Source organism: Rhinoderma darwinii, chromosome 4 (genome assembly GCF_050947455.1).
Source record: "Rhinoderma darwinii isolate aRhiDar2 chromosome 4, aRhiDar2.hap1, whole genome shotgun sequence".
NCBI lineage: Eukaryota > Metazoa > Chordata > Amphibia > Anura > Rhinodermatidae > Rhinoderma > Rhinoderma darwinii.
Genome location: NC_134690.1, coordinates 124,204,320 through 124,217,850, shown reverse-complemented (window position 1 = coordinate 124,217,850; position 13,531 = coordinate 124,204,320). Strand labels below are relative to the sequence as shown.

Below are 13,531 nucleotides of genomic sequence, written 5' to 3'. Positions count from 1 at the left end.
TAATCCGCAGCATGTCAATCGTATTTGCATAAATGCTGCTTATTTGTTTCTGGTTTTCCCCATTTAATTCAATGGAGAGGTAAAACCCACAACAAATAGCAGATGATGTGTTTTTTTTGCGGCGGAAATGCATTGATTCCTATGCAAAAAAATCGCAACTCAGGAAAAATTTTAATCTTATACTTACTCAGAATTCCGTTTTTTTGTCAGGGCCGGCCTCCTGGGATGACGTTTCATCCATGTGAGCGCAGGCCAATCACAGGCTGCAGAGGTCCCATGGGATGAAACATCATCCCAGGGCTGCAGGATGTAGGAGGGAAGCGTCACCATGGTAAGTGTCCAGTTTTCCTCAGTGGCTATTCCTGGCCGAAAAACTGCACCACAATTTGGTGTGGTTTTTCAAAGGCTGGTAGTAATGTAGAACAGTCAGGCTGATGCCAATCAAGATCTGGGGGGCGCCGTTTCAATTTTCACCTCAGGCAGCAGAAAAGCTAGAATTGGCCCTGGGCAGCGGCGCCACTGAAACCAGCTGCCACCACACCCACATGCACTAATTGTATCTGCCTTACAATGACGCTGATTGGCAGGGCAGAAAGACTTTCCCCACTTATCAGCGCCTTTCAATTATGCTAGCGGCGCGATGACATCGCACCACTGCTGTTGTTGAAAGGCGCTGATTGATGGAGCAATCATTCTGCCCTGCCAATCAGCGCCATCGTTCAGCCCCAGCAGACCTGCTCAGAAGAGAGCAGGCCTGCATTGACATAGGATGACGTGGGAACGGGATCGAGGTGAGTATGTAAAGTTGTTTTTTTGGTCTTTTTTTTCCACTTAAAAGTGTGAGGGGCATTATCTATGGGGGGTGGCTATATGTGGGCCACAATCTACACGAGAGGCAATATGTGAGGCACTAACTACAGGGGGGACCATATGTGGGACACCATATACATGGGGGCTATATGTGGGGCACCATCTACAGGGGGGCTATATGTGGGGCACTATATACAAATATACAAAAAAATCCTCCAGAATAACGAGCATGTACATTATTCTCGTGGAAAAGCAGTGGATTTGTTGGAGTTGGGGCTATCAGGAACTATTCCTCTTTTCATTTACACCTGTTTTAATAAATCTCCCCATGTCTTGTATAGCTTAATACTGGTCCCATGTACTCCAGCCCAACACTGGTGGCTGCGTATGGCCTGCGGTGGGCCTGTCTGCTTAAAAATGCCAGGGATGATTTTAAGCCCCAGTCTGGCCCTGGTCAACAACCCCTCCTGAAGGAGTCCAGAAAATAAAAAGAGACACCATCAAAAGAGGATAGTTTGTAATAAGCTCTAGAGAGATTTAATCACATTAACTAATACAGGATTAATTTAGGGTATGTTCACTTGCGGCAGATTTGTTGCATTCAGATTTGCATTTGAATGGGGCTATGCAGCAGATGTATGAAAGGGATTTTCAGTCTATTTCAACAAGTAGCATCTCTTTTATTCCAATGTTGATTGCTTAGTGGAGTAAATAAGTGTTGCACCATCTTCTATCACAGGTGCTGGTAAAGAAACGGCCGGACACATCATAAAATGATTGGGGGAGGCAGACATGACCAGGGTTGCAGAGGAGAAGGAAAGAGGTGAAAAGTTCAAATGGAGGAGGGGGAGGAAGGAGAAGGGGAGGGGGGGGGTGGTTAGGAAGGGGCGAGGTTAACAAAAGGCATATAGGAAGGGTGAGGGCCAGATTCGCGCCATTCACGCCCCAAGAAAACAGGTTAGCCTTGTCACACAGGACTGACCTGAGGCGTGATGCAGGCCCTGATGGAGCAGGTGCGGCAGGCTGTGGCGGAGCGGGGTATGGCCTGGCTTGAGGAGGAGCTCGGGAGGACAGGTCCGGCGGCCTCGGAACAGGAGCTGTCGGCAAGGCTAGAGGAGGCAGCGGGAACGAGTGCGGCCGGGACGCAGGCAGCGCCAGAGGAGTTGACATCCCCCCTCCGGCGATCACGGCGGGTGCGGCCTCCAGAGCGCCTTAGCCCGGACACTTTACCTAGGGCTCGGCGCAGGCTTGGGAGCCCCTCGAGGGACCCTTCGGGCCGGGATTCTGCTTCCACCGCTAGGGGGCGGAGGTCCCGGTCCAGGAGGAATCCCGGTCGCCGGTCGGGCCCTTCGGAGAGAGGAGGGCAGCGTCCCAGGCCAGAGGGACAGCCTCCCGTCTCCAGGTCAACACTGCGTGGATATGCGGCGGGCCGATCTGGCGATGCACCAGTAGGGCGGCCCGCCTGTCAGCTGGATGATGTCCCTGGACGGTCACGCAGGCCACAATCGGTGGTGCTGCAGAGGCGGAGGGAGGGGGAAGCAGTGGAGGGAGAGCGGAGGTCGGGACGGCCCCTGAAGTCGTGTGTTGATTCCGAGGTCCAGGGCGGTGGATACGGCTGTAGAGCCTGCGGCGCGGCTTCAGGCCCCAGATGTCCGGAGGCGGGTGAAGACGGAGGTGTGCCGATGGAGGATGGTCGTCGTGGGGGTCCCGTCGCCCCGGCTGGTGGGAACTCAGCTCCCACGCAGTCTGGTGAGTCACTCTCACCGTTACATACGTTTCCAGCTATATTTAGATCCCCAGGGGTTGGTGGGGGTTCCCAAGGGGAGGCAGTTAGAGATGTTGTAAATAGTGGGTTGATGTCTACTGTTAGGGGGGGGGGGGAGATGTTCAGGAATTGCTTGGCTGTGTAAAAGCATTGCTAGCATGTTGTGAGGGGGGCAGGTTGCCCGCTACATCCCCGGTCGCAGCGTGGGTCCCTGCAGCGGGGGGGGGGGGCGGAGAAACAGAGCACCCCCTGAGGGTGGTTCCCAGGGTGGAGGTCGGGGGGGTGACGGTTGCGGTTCAGACTGACAAGGATAAGGATGTTGATAGGGTGAGGTTAGATGATAAAGCGAAAGGCGAAGTGTACGTTTGTTTTGAGGAGTTGTTGGGGTCACATTTAAAGACTGAAGTAAAGGAAAAAATTTGGAAAGATGAATACGTCGAAATTTTCTCGCTTCTTCCCTTGGAAAAATGTAACTTAGATAAGGGTAAAAGGTGGGAAAGTAAAAAGGAGGAGGAGGAGAAACGTCGATACCGTTTAATCCCTCAGACATTTGTGAATTGCTTACAGGCGTTTGCCATTATGGCAAGTGTTATAGGGGAAAAGGCACCAGAAAATTGTTCCGCCCTTTTCGGATACATGGATGCTATAGGTGAGGCGCATCGGTCGTATGGTGGTCAGACTTGGTTGCGGTATGACGAACAGTTTCGTGAGAGGAAAGCGGTTCGTCCCAACATTAGGTGGGACAATAAAGACATTGGGCTCTGGTTAAAGGTAATGGCCCCGGCTAAGTTCGGGCAGTCATTTCAAGTGGGGGGGGGGCTGGGGTTGCCGGCCCCTCAGGACAATCGGGGGGAGGGACAGGAGGGAGGTCGGGCTTGTGCTGGCAGTTTAACGTCGGCCAATGCAAGTTCGGGGCGGGATGTAAGTTCAAGCATTCTTGCTCCTCTTGCGGCGGGACTTCGCACGGGTCCGCCAAGTGTTTCAAAAAAGGTAAAGGCAAAGGGGGGAGTGGTGGGGGCCATGGGGCTGACTCCGGTGAGGTGGTAAGAGATGGAGCCGTGCCTAAATAGGTTCCCGGATAGGGAGAAAGGGGAGTTGTTGTTGCGTGGTTTTCAGTTTGGTTTTGTGATCCCTTCCCCGGCTCACGCGGTCCCCCTTTCTTTACGGAATTTGAAGTCGGCAATGGATTATCCGGAGGTGGTGTCAGACAAGTTGTGTAAAGAGGTGGGGTTAGGGCGCATGGCGGGGCCGTTCCCGTCTCGTCCCGTACAGGACATGGTTGTATCGCCACTAGGGGTTGTTCCAAAGAAAGAGCCGAATAAATTCCGGCTTATCCATCACTTGTCACATCCGCGGGGGTTGTCCGTTAATGATGGCATTGCCCCTGAGCTGTGCTCGGTGGTATATACGTCGTTTGATGCAGCGGTTGAGTGGGTGCGACGGTACGGGGCGGGGGCCCTTATGGCGAAGACCGACATTGAAGCGGCCTTCCGGCTTCTCCCGGTTCACCCGGACAGCCAGCGGCTGTTAGGGTGTTACTGGGAGGGGGCTTACTATATGGATCGGTGTCTCCCGATGGGTTGCTCTGTGTCTTGCGCTTACTTCGAGGCGTTCAGTTAGTTCCTGGAGTGGGTAATCCGTGAAGTGGCGGGGTTAGAGTCGGTCATCTATTATTTAGATGACTTCCTGTGTGTGAGCCCATCGGGTTCGGGGGTGTGCGCTAATTTGCTGGGGGCAATCCAGTGGGTCGCTCATCGTTTTGGGGTTCCGTTATCCCCAGAGAAGACTGTTGGTCCCAGCACTTGTATAGTCTTTCTTGGCATTACCCTGGATTCGGTGGCAATGGAATGCCGACTTCCTAGTGATAAGCTGGATGCACTGCGATTGGAGGTGAGCAGGACGGGTTGGCTTCGTAAGATTCAGCCGCGGGAGTTGCAGTCGTTATTAGGGAAACTTAATTTCGCTTGTCGGATAATGCCCATGGGCAGAGTTTTTTGCAGAAGGTTGGCGTCAGCGACGGCGGGGGTTAGAGCCCCACACCATTTTGTGCGGTTGACACGGGAGCATCGGGATGATTTGGCAGTGTGGAGGGAGTTTTTACACTTGTATAATGGGAAGTCATTACTTATCTCGCCGGTGGTGGATAATGTTCAATGGGAGTTGTTTACAGATGCTTCAGGTAGTGTGGGGTTCGGTATATATTGTAAAGGACAATGGTGCGTGGGGCAGTGGCCGGATGAATGGGTATCTTTGGGACTGGTTTGTAATCTTGTACTGCTGGAACTCTTCCCGCATGTGGTGGCGGTGGAAATTTGGGGGGAGCGTTTTCGTAATAGCAAGGTGCGCTTCCACTGTGATAATATGGGGGTGGTGGTGGCGATCAATAATGTAACGTTATCTTCCCCCCCAGTGGTTAGGTTGCTGCGGCGGCTGGTGTTGCGATGTTTGTCACTCAATGCTTGGATTGTTGCAGTTCATGTTCCGGGGGTGCAAAATGACATTGCGGATTCTCTCTCTCGCCTACAGTGGGAGCGGACTCGTCTGTTGGCACCAGAGGCGGATCTGGAAGGGGTCGCGTTCCCGGAACGGCTTTGGGACTTGGTTTGCGAGCAGAAGGAGGTTTGATCAAGTCCTCTCTAGCGCCTGGTACATGGTTGGCGTACGACGCGGCGTGGAAGGATTGGGTGTCGTGGTTAGCAGGTTTGCCCGAAGTCGGGTCTATGGAGGAACAGGTGGTAGCTTTGTTGGGCTTCTTGGGTCGGGTATCGGTGGAAGGCTGGTCGGTGTCTAAAGTGAATCATTTTATTTCAGCTTTGGCTTTTGGTTTTAAACTAAGGGGGTTGGCGGACTTGACAAAGGATTTCTTGATTGTCCAAGCTTTAAAGGGGTTTCGAAAAAAGGGGGCGGGGTGGCCGGACGGCCGTCGCCCGGTTTCTTTCGCGCTGTTAGAGCAGTTAGGTGAAGTATTGGGGAGGGTGTGTTTCTCGGGCTATGAAGTAGCATTGTTTCAGTTGGCATTTTCGTGGGCGTTTTTTGGGAGCTTTATGAGTGGGTGAGCTAGTTGCCCCCAGCAAGAAGAGAGCGGGGTGTTTGCAATCGGAAGATGTAATAGGAGGCGGAGAGAGAGTGGAATTCTGGGTGAGGCGGTCGAAAATGGATCATGGGGGTAAGGGTAAACGGGTGGTACTGGGGGCTGTGGCGGGGGCAGGGATGTGCCCGGTGAGATGCTACGCGCGGTACGCCGCACTACAAGGGAGTAGTGGGGGGCCGCTGTTATGTCATAAGGATGGTGCCTTCTTGTCACGATGCCAGTTTACAGTTGTTTTCCGTAGATGTTTGGAGGTGTTGGGTTTGGATAAGGCTGTTTATTCACCACACTCTTTTCGTATTGGGGCAGCTACGGAAGCTGCGTCATGGGGTCTGGGGCCTGAGGTGGTGAAGCGCATAGGTCGTTGGGATTCTGTGAGGTATAAGTCCTACGTGCGTCTCCACTTTATGTAATTTGCATTCCTCGTCTCTTCATGCTATTTCCGGTTTGTGTCATCTTTGTTATTCTTCTATTACAGATTGCTCCCCTGCATTGGTGTGGATACTTGGACACTCGTATGTGCACTGGGGGGCTTTAAGGGCTGATGTGCGGCCGGATGGGCGGCAAATGGGGTTCCAAAGGTCATCGGTGGTGATACGGTGGCTGGGAACGCGCGGCATGGTGTGGAGTCGAGTTTTGCCGGATTTTCATCGGTATGCTCAGTTGGATCGGGTTCCTGATTTGTTGGTCCTTCATGTGGGGGGTAACGACTTAGGTACTCGTCCGTTTAGAGAACTAATTCGGGATGTCAAGTATGACCTTCTCCGGCTGTGGTCCTGTTTTCCGAAGGTGAAGGTGATTTGGTCGGAAATTGTGCCGCGGAGTGTATGGCGAAATGCGCGTTCGGTAGAGCGTATAAACAAGGCCCGGGTAAAAGTTAATCGGGCGGTTTCCAGCTTTGTGGTAAAAAACTGGGTTTTTTTTGTTTGGCACTACGATTTTGAGGATGGCCAAGGGAAATATTGGCTAGGTGACGGAGTGCATCTGAATGCGGTGGGCATTGACCTGTGGGCTTTGCGGATTCAAGAAGGGATTGAACGCGCAATGTTGGATGGTGGGAGCTCGCATACTTAAAGATGGTTTAAGTATACTCGTGTGGTGGATTGGAGGGTCCTTGGAGTTGGTGGTAATTTGAAGTGGGGGATTCATCAGAGGTATGGTCCCTAACAAGTACAGGGTGGGCCATTTATATGGATACACCTAAATAAAATGGGAATGGTTGGTGATATTAACTTCCTGTTTGTGGCACATTAGTATATGGGAGGGGGGAAACTTTTCAAGCTGGGTGTTGACCATGGCGGCCATTTTGAAGTCGGCCATTTTGTATCCAACTTTAGTTTTTTCAATGGGAAGAGGGTCATGTGACACATCAAACTTATCGAGAATTTCACAAGAAAAACAATAGTGTGCTTGGTTTTAACGTTACTTTATTCTTTCATGAGTTATTTACAAGTTTCTGACCACTTATAAAATGTGTTCAAAGTGCTGCCCATTGTGTTGGATTGTCAATGCAACCCTCTTCTCCCACTCTTCACACACTGATAGCAACACCGCAGAAGAAATGCTAGCACAGGCTTCCAGTATCCGTAGCTTCAGTTGCTGCACATCTCGTATCTTCACAGCATAGACAATTGCCTTCAGATGACCCCAAAGATAAAAGTCTAAGGGGGTCAGATCGGGAGGCATTTCTTCTGCGGTGTTGCTATCAGTGTGTGAAGAGTGGGAGAAGAGGGTTGCATTGACAATCCAACACAATGGGCAGCACTTTGAACACATTTTATAAGTGGTCAGAAACTTGTAAATAACTCATGAAAGAATAAAGTAACGTTAAAACCAAGCACACCATTGTTTTTCTTGTGAAATTCTCGATAAGTTTGATGTGTCACATGACCCTCTTCCCATTGAAAAAACTAAAGTTGGATACAAAATGGCCAACTTAAAAATGGCCGCCATGGTCAACACCCAGCTTGAAAAGTGTCCCCCCTCCCATATACTAATGTGCCACAAACAGGAAGTTAATATCACCAACCATTCCCATTTTATTTAGGTGTATCCATATAAATGGCCCACCCTGTACATAATTGCTCATGGATATGGGCGTATTTTGGCCTCCTGCTGGGTGGTGTCCCGGGGAGTGGTTTGACATACTTGGCAAGCCTACTGCGGAGTAGAAAGGTGCCTCTGAGCCTTTAGGGAGACGGCTGGGGGTAAGTAGCAATACAGGGGGCAGTTAGGCGCCAAAGTTTTGGAGCTCCAAGGACTTCCCTTTCCTAGTAATGTTATTTATAAAGTTATGTTTTATGTTCATGTAAATTTGTTAATAAAATGGCTGCTGTGGCCGAAATTTTCCAACCCACTGTCTCGTGTGTCTCACTAGGGATGGGAGAGTGGCATGAAAGGGGGGGAAGGGCCATGAAGCAGAAAAGGGGGTGGACAGTATTGAAGGGGAGGTTAAGCAATAGGGTTCAAAAGGGGGTGAGCTCTGTAATCCCATGGTCAAGACATTCTTTGCTGTTGACTAGAATTATTTCTAGTTTCATATATTCTTTCTTCTTAGGGTATGCAATAATTCAAAGTGAGAATACCTCTGTAAAATGGCATACGACGCAGCATACAAAAAAAATTTCAGTCAGATTTTATATCAGGAAGCCTGTACACGTAGCAGATATGTGGTTGTAGTGTGCTGCAGGGCCAACCATGAAACAATGTTAAACTGTACAAGCCGATGGAACAATAACCGCGGCAATTTGTGTTAAAAAAACGTGTGTGATTGTAGCGCCGGTGATTATAGCGCTCAACTGTGCTCGCCGGCGCCTGCCTCCTCCGGGACGCTGGCAAGCTTTCAGTCATGCGATCAGGACAGGCCGGTAGAGTTTCCCCAGCCTATACCTGCACTTTCAGGACTATAATAGGAAGTCTGCCCAGTGTTCCAGTGCACAAGCAATGTTGTACTTCCAAGTATATCCTGCAAAGGTCCAGTATCCCGAGTCTAGTACCCAACGGACCAAATCTAGCTATCTGAGAGAACCTGCTTCCAGCTATCCCACACAGCCTGCTTCCGGCTATCCCACACAGCCTGCTTCTGGCTATCCCACACAACTAGTAATCCAGCACAGTCTGCTTCCACCTATCTCACACAGCCTGCTTCCGGCTATCTCACACAGCCTGCTTCCAGCTATCCCACACAGCCTGCTTCCGGCTATCCCACACAGCCTGCTTCCTGCTATCCCACACAGCCTGCTTCCAGCTATCCCACACAGCCTGCTTCTGGGTATCCTACATAGCCAGTAATTTGGCACAGTCTGCTTCCAGTAATCCGGCACAGCCTGCTTCCAATAATCCAGCACAGTCGGCTTCCAGTAATTCGGCACAGTCTGCTTCCAGTAATCCGGCACAATCTGCTTCCAGTAATCCGGCACAGTCTGCTTCCGGCTATCCGGCACAGCCTGCTTCCGGCTATCCGGCACAGCCTGCTTCCGGCTATCCGGCACAGCCTGCTTCCGGCTATCCGGCACAGCCTGCTTCCGGCTATCCCACACAGCCTGCTTCCGGCTATCCCACACAGCCTGCTTCCGGCTATCCCACACAACCAGTAATCCGGCACAGTCTGCTTCCACCTATCTCACACAGCCTGCTTCCGGCTATCTCACACAGCCTGCTTCCAGCTATCCCACACAGCCTGCTTCCGGCTATCCCAAACAGCCTGCTTCCTGCTATCCCACACAGCCTGTTTCCAGCTATCCCACACAGCCTGCTTCTGGGTATCCTACATAGCCAGTAATCCGACACAGTCTGCTTCCAGTAATCCAGCACAGCTGGCTTCCAGTAATCCGGCACAGTCGGCTTCCAGTAATCCATCACAGTCTGCTTCCAGTAATCCGGCACAGTCTGTTTCCGGCTATCCGGCACAGACTGCTTCCGGCTATCCGGCACAGCCTGCTTCCGGCTATCCGGCACAGCCTGCTTCCGGCTATCCAACACAGCCTGCTTCAGGCTATCCGGCACAGCCTGCTTCAGGCTATCCGGCACAGCCTGCTTCCGGCTATCCCACACAGCCTGCTTCCGACTCTCCCACACAGCCTGCTTCCGGCTCTCCCACACAGCCTGCTTCCGGCTCTCCCACACAGCCTGCTTCCGGCTCTCCCACACAGCCTGCTTCCGGCTCTCCCACACAGCCTGCTTCCGGTTATCCCACACAGCCTGCTTCCGGTTATCCCACACAGCCTGCTTTCGTCTATCCCACACAGTCTGCTTCCGGCTATCTCACACAGCCTGCTTCCGGCTATCCCACACAGCCTGCTTCCGGCTATCCCACGCTTCCAGCTCTCCCACACAGCCTGCTTCCGGCTATCCCACATAACCAGTAATACGGCACAGTCTGCTTCCAGCTATCTGACACTGCCTGCTTTCAGCTATCCATCACAGCCTGCTTCCAATAATCTGGCACAGTCTGCTTCCAGTAATCCGGCACAGTCTGCTTCCAGTAAAGTTCCAAGGTACCATCTGTCAGTGACTGTTAAGCTTCTGTTTGGCCAGCAGCTACTATGCCAATCTGGCGGAGTAGCCTAGAGGGTTCGCTCAACCCCCTGCTCGTGACAGCGATTTTGCAGCACGGCGCACTGCCTGCTGTGTGTATAGGCACCCTTTATTTGATAGAAAAGAACCTCAGTATGAATTAGTATTAAATTAGAGGTACAGTATGGGTCCATAGACTTCCATTGCCATACTATAAGTCTGTACAATTTAGAGCTTATACAGAGCCATAATACAGCCAGGTGCATGAGGCTTTAGTCTGTTGGTTTTAATTGAATATTTATGTATATGACTGTTAATATTGAGATGACTTGTATTCAGGTTTTGAGCTCCGTTTTTTTCTAACATAAAATACATACATAGATCTATGATTACCTCATTATTATTGCTTCTTTATCAATTTCCATTCTCTGAAGTTTATTTTGGAGGTCATTTGCTTCTTTGGTTTTAATTCTATAATAAAAAGATAAGTGTAATGAATATCAATAAATCATATAGAGCTGTGGTTTTGCTTCAGCAGCCGATCCATTCAGATATTGCGGTCGAGGTGCGGTTAAAACTGCATTAAAAAAACTGCACCCGAACACTGCATCTGTTTTTATCGTGATTTGGTGCGTTTTTCAATCTGGCTGGGCTAAAGAAAATGCAACTGCATAGAAAAATTCACCAAATTGCGGTACAAACGCATGCGGTTTTTCGATGCGGTGAAAGTCATGTGGTTTTTCGTGGTGGTTTTAACAGCCCCTGAACTCCAACATCTGAACACATATATATGTAGTATATCCTACTAGAAAGAGAGTCAGCACTACCAAATAAATGAAACAGTGATCCTGTTTAATTCCACATGCAACGTTTCAGCTCAGTGTGAGCCTTCCTCAAGCATAACAGTCTAAGGCCTAATTCACACGACCGTGTTTAGTCCGTGATATATGGTTCACATGTCGGCCGCATTTCCCGGACTGAACACAGTTCAGGAAGCCGGGCTCCTAGCATCATAGTTATGTATGATGCTGTGAGTCACTGACTCTCCGTGGGACTACTGTCCTGTACTGAAAACATGTTTCAGTACAGGACAGTATTCCCGCGGGGAGACAGGGACACCTAGCGTCATACATAACTATGATGCTAGGAGCCCGGCTCCCTGAACTGTGTTTGATCTGGGAAATGTGGCCGACATGCGGACTGTATATCACGGACAAAACACGTTTGTGTGAATTGGGCCTAACAATGTGATCAAATATATACTAGTCCTTTTCAATTAATTAGAATATCATCAAAAAGTTAATTTCAGTAATTCAATTCAAAAAGTGAAACTCATATTACATAGATTTATTACACAGAGAGTGATCTATTTCCAGCAATTTTTTGTTTTAATGTTGATGATTAAGGCTAAAAGTTCATGAAAAGCCAAAATTGAGTGTCCAAAATTAGAATATTATATAAGCCCAATTTCAAAAATGATTTTTAAAACCGAAATGTTGGCCTACTGAAAAGTATGTACAGTATATGCACTCAATACTTGGTCGGGGCTCCTTTTGCATGAATTCCTGCATCAATGCGGTGTGGCATGGAGGCGATCAGCCTGTGGCACTGCTGAGGTGTTATGGAAGGCCAGGTTGCTTTGATAGAGGGCTTCAACTCGTCTGCAATGTTGGGTCTGGTGTCTCTCATCTTCCTCTTTACAATACCCTATAGATTCTCTATGGAGTTTAGGTCAGGCGAGTTTGCTGGCCAATCAAGCATGGTGATACTGTGGTTATTAAACCAGGTATTGGTACTTTTGGCAGTGTAGGCAGGTGCCAAGTCCTGCTGGAAAATTAAATCACTGTCTCCATAAAGCTTCTCAGCAGAGGGAAGCATGAAGTGCTCTAAAATTTCCTGCTAGACGGCTGCGTTGACTCTGGACTTGATATAACACAGTGGACCAACACAAGCAGATGACATGACTCCCCAAACCATCACTGACTGTGGAAACCTCACACTGGACCGCTTGCAACTTGGATTGACGCCTCTCCACTCTTCCTCCAGACTCTGGGACCTTGATTTCCAAATGAAATGCAAAATTTACTTTCATATGAAAACAGGACTTTGGACCACTGAGCAACAGACCAGTGCTTTTTCTCCTTAGCCCAGGTAAGACGCTTCGGACGTTGTCTCGAGGAATACGACAGTTGTAGCCCATGTCCTGGATATGTCTGTGTGTGGTGGCTCTTGAAGCGCTGACTTCAGCCACAGTCCACTTCTTGTGAATTTCTCCCAGATCCTTGAATGGCCTTTTCTTGACAAACCTTTCAAGGCTCCAGTTATCCCTGTTGCTTGTGCACCTTTGTACCACACTTTTTCCTCCCTCCCAACTTTCCATTAATATGCTTGGATACAGCACTCTGTGAATAGCCAGCTTCTTTAGCAATGTCCTTTTGTGGCTTACCTTCCTTGTTGAGGGTGTCGATGACTGTCTTCTGGACAACTGTCAAATCAGCAGTCTTCCCCATGACTGTGTAGCCTACTGAACCAGACTGTTGGACCATTTAAAGGCTTAGGAAACCTTTGCAGGTGTTTTGTGTTGATTGGCTGATGAGAGTGCGACACCATGAGTCTACAATCTCCAACTTTTACCCAATATTCTAACTTTCTGAGACTAAATTTGGGGTTTTCATTAACTGTTAGCCATAATCTTCAATATTAAAAGAAAAAAAAATGCTGGAAATAGATCACTCTGTGTGTAATTAATCTATATAATATATGAGTTTCACTTTTTGAATTGAATTACTGAAATAAATTCACTTTTTGATGATATTCTAATTCATTGAGAAGGACCTGTAAATAGGGCAATCAATAAGATTGTCAACATACATGAACAAATGTGAATATTATATCAACAGGGGTATACAACATACACAAATTAAAATAAATTTACTTCACCATCACTGAGAGGCTGTCAGCGTCCTATACTACCTATTGCGCATGTCCACTTATCCTAATATGCTTAATCTCGCGCTGCTGAATATATCAGGCACCATTTTTGAAAAGAGCACAATCTCTGCCATATCTCAGATAGGGTATACAAACCCATCACAGATAGGCAAATTCCGACCAATGGGTCGTATCCCAAAGAGGTCGGCAGCCATGTTAGGACACCTCAGCCATAATATAAACAACATACTCCATCTTGGTGCACCCCAAATTATAGTGGGGATATACATCAAGACGGGACATATATTCAACTTGTCAATAATGTCTAAGATACTACAACCATCAGGGGATGAATCCCAATGTAATTTGGTTTATTTAAAGCATATATTTAATAAATCAAACGGGCATGTAATGTGGTCATA

At 49.0% G+C, this 13,531-nt stretch overlaps 1 protein-coding gene across 1 annotated transcript in view; it reads right to left on the bottom strand.

The window, feature by feature from the left end:
- The window catches only part of LOC142760462 (uncharacterized), a 66,670-nt gene extending 53,346 nt beyond the window's left edge, over positions 1–13,324 (bottom strand). The window contains exons 1-2 of the mRNA XM_075863653.1: positions 13,266–13,324; positions 10,572–10,649 (exon numbers count right to left, since the gene is read on the bottom strand). Coding sequence (XP_075719768.1) covers positions 10,572–10,649; positions 13,266–13,324 — 137 coding nt within the window. The remainder of the gene's footprint in view (positions 1–10,571; positions 10,650–13,265) is intronic.
- Positions 13,325–13,531: the final 207 nt, after the last annotated feature.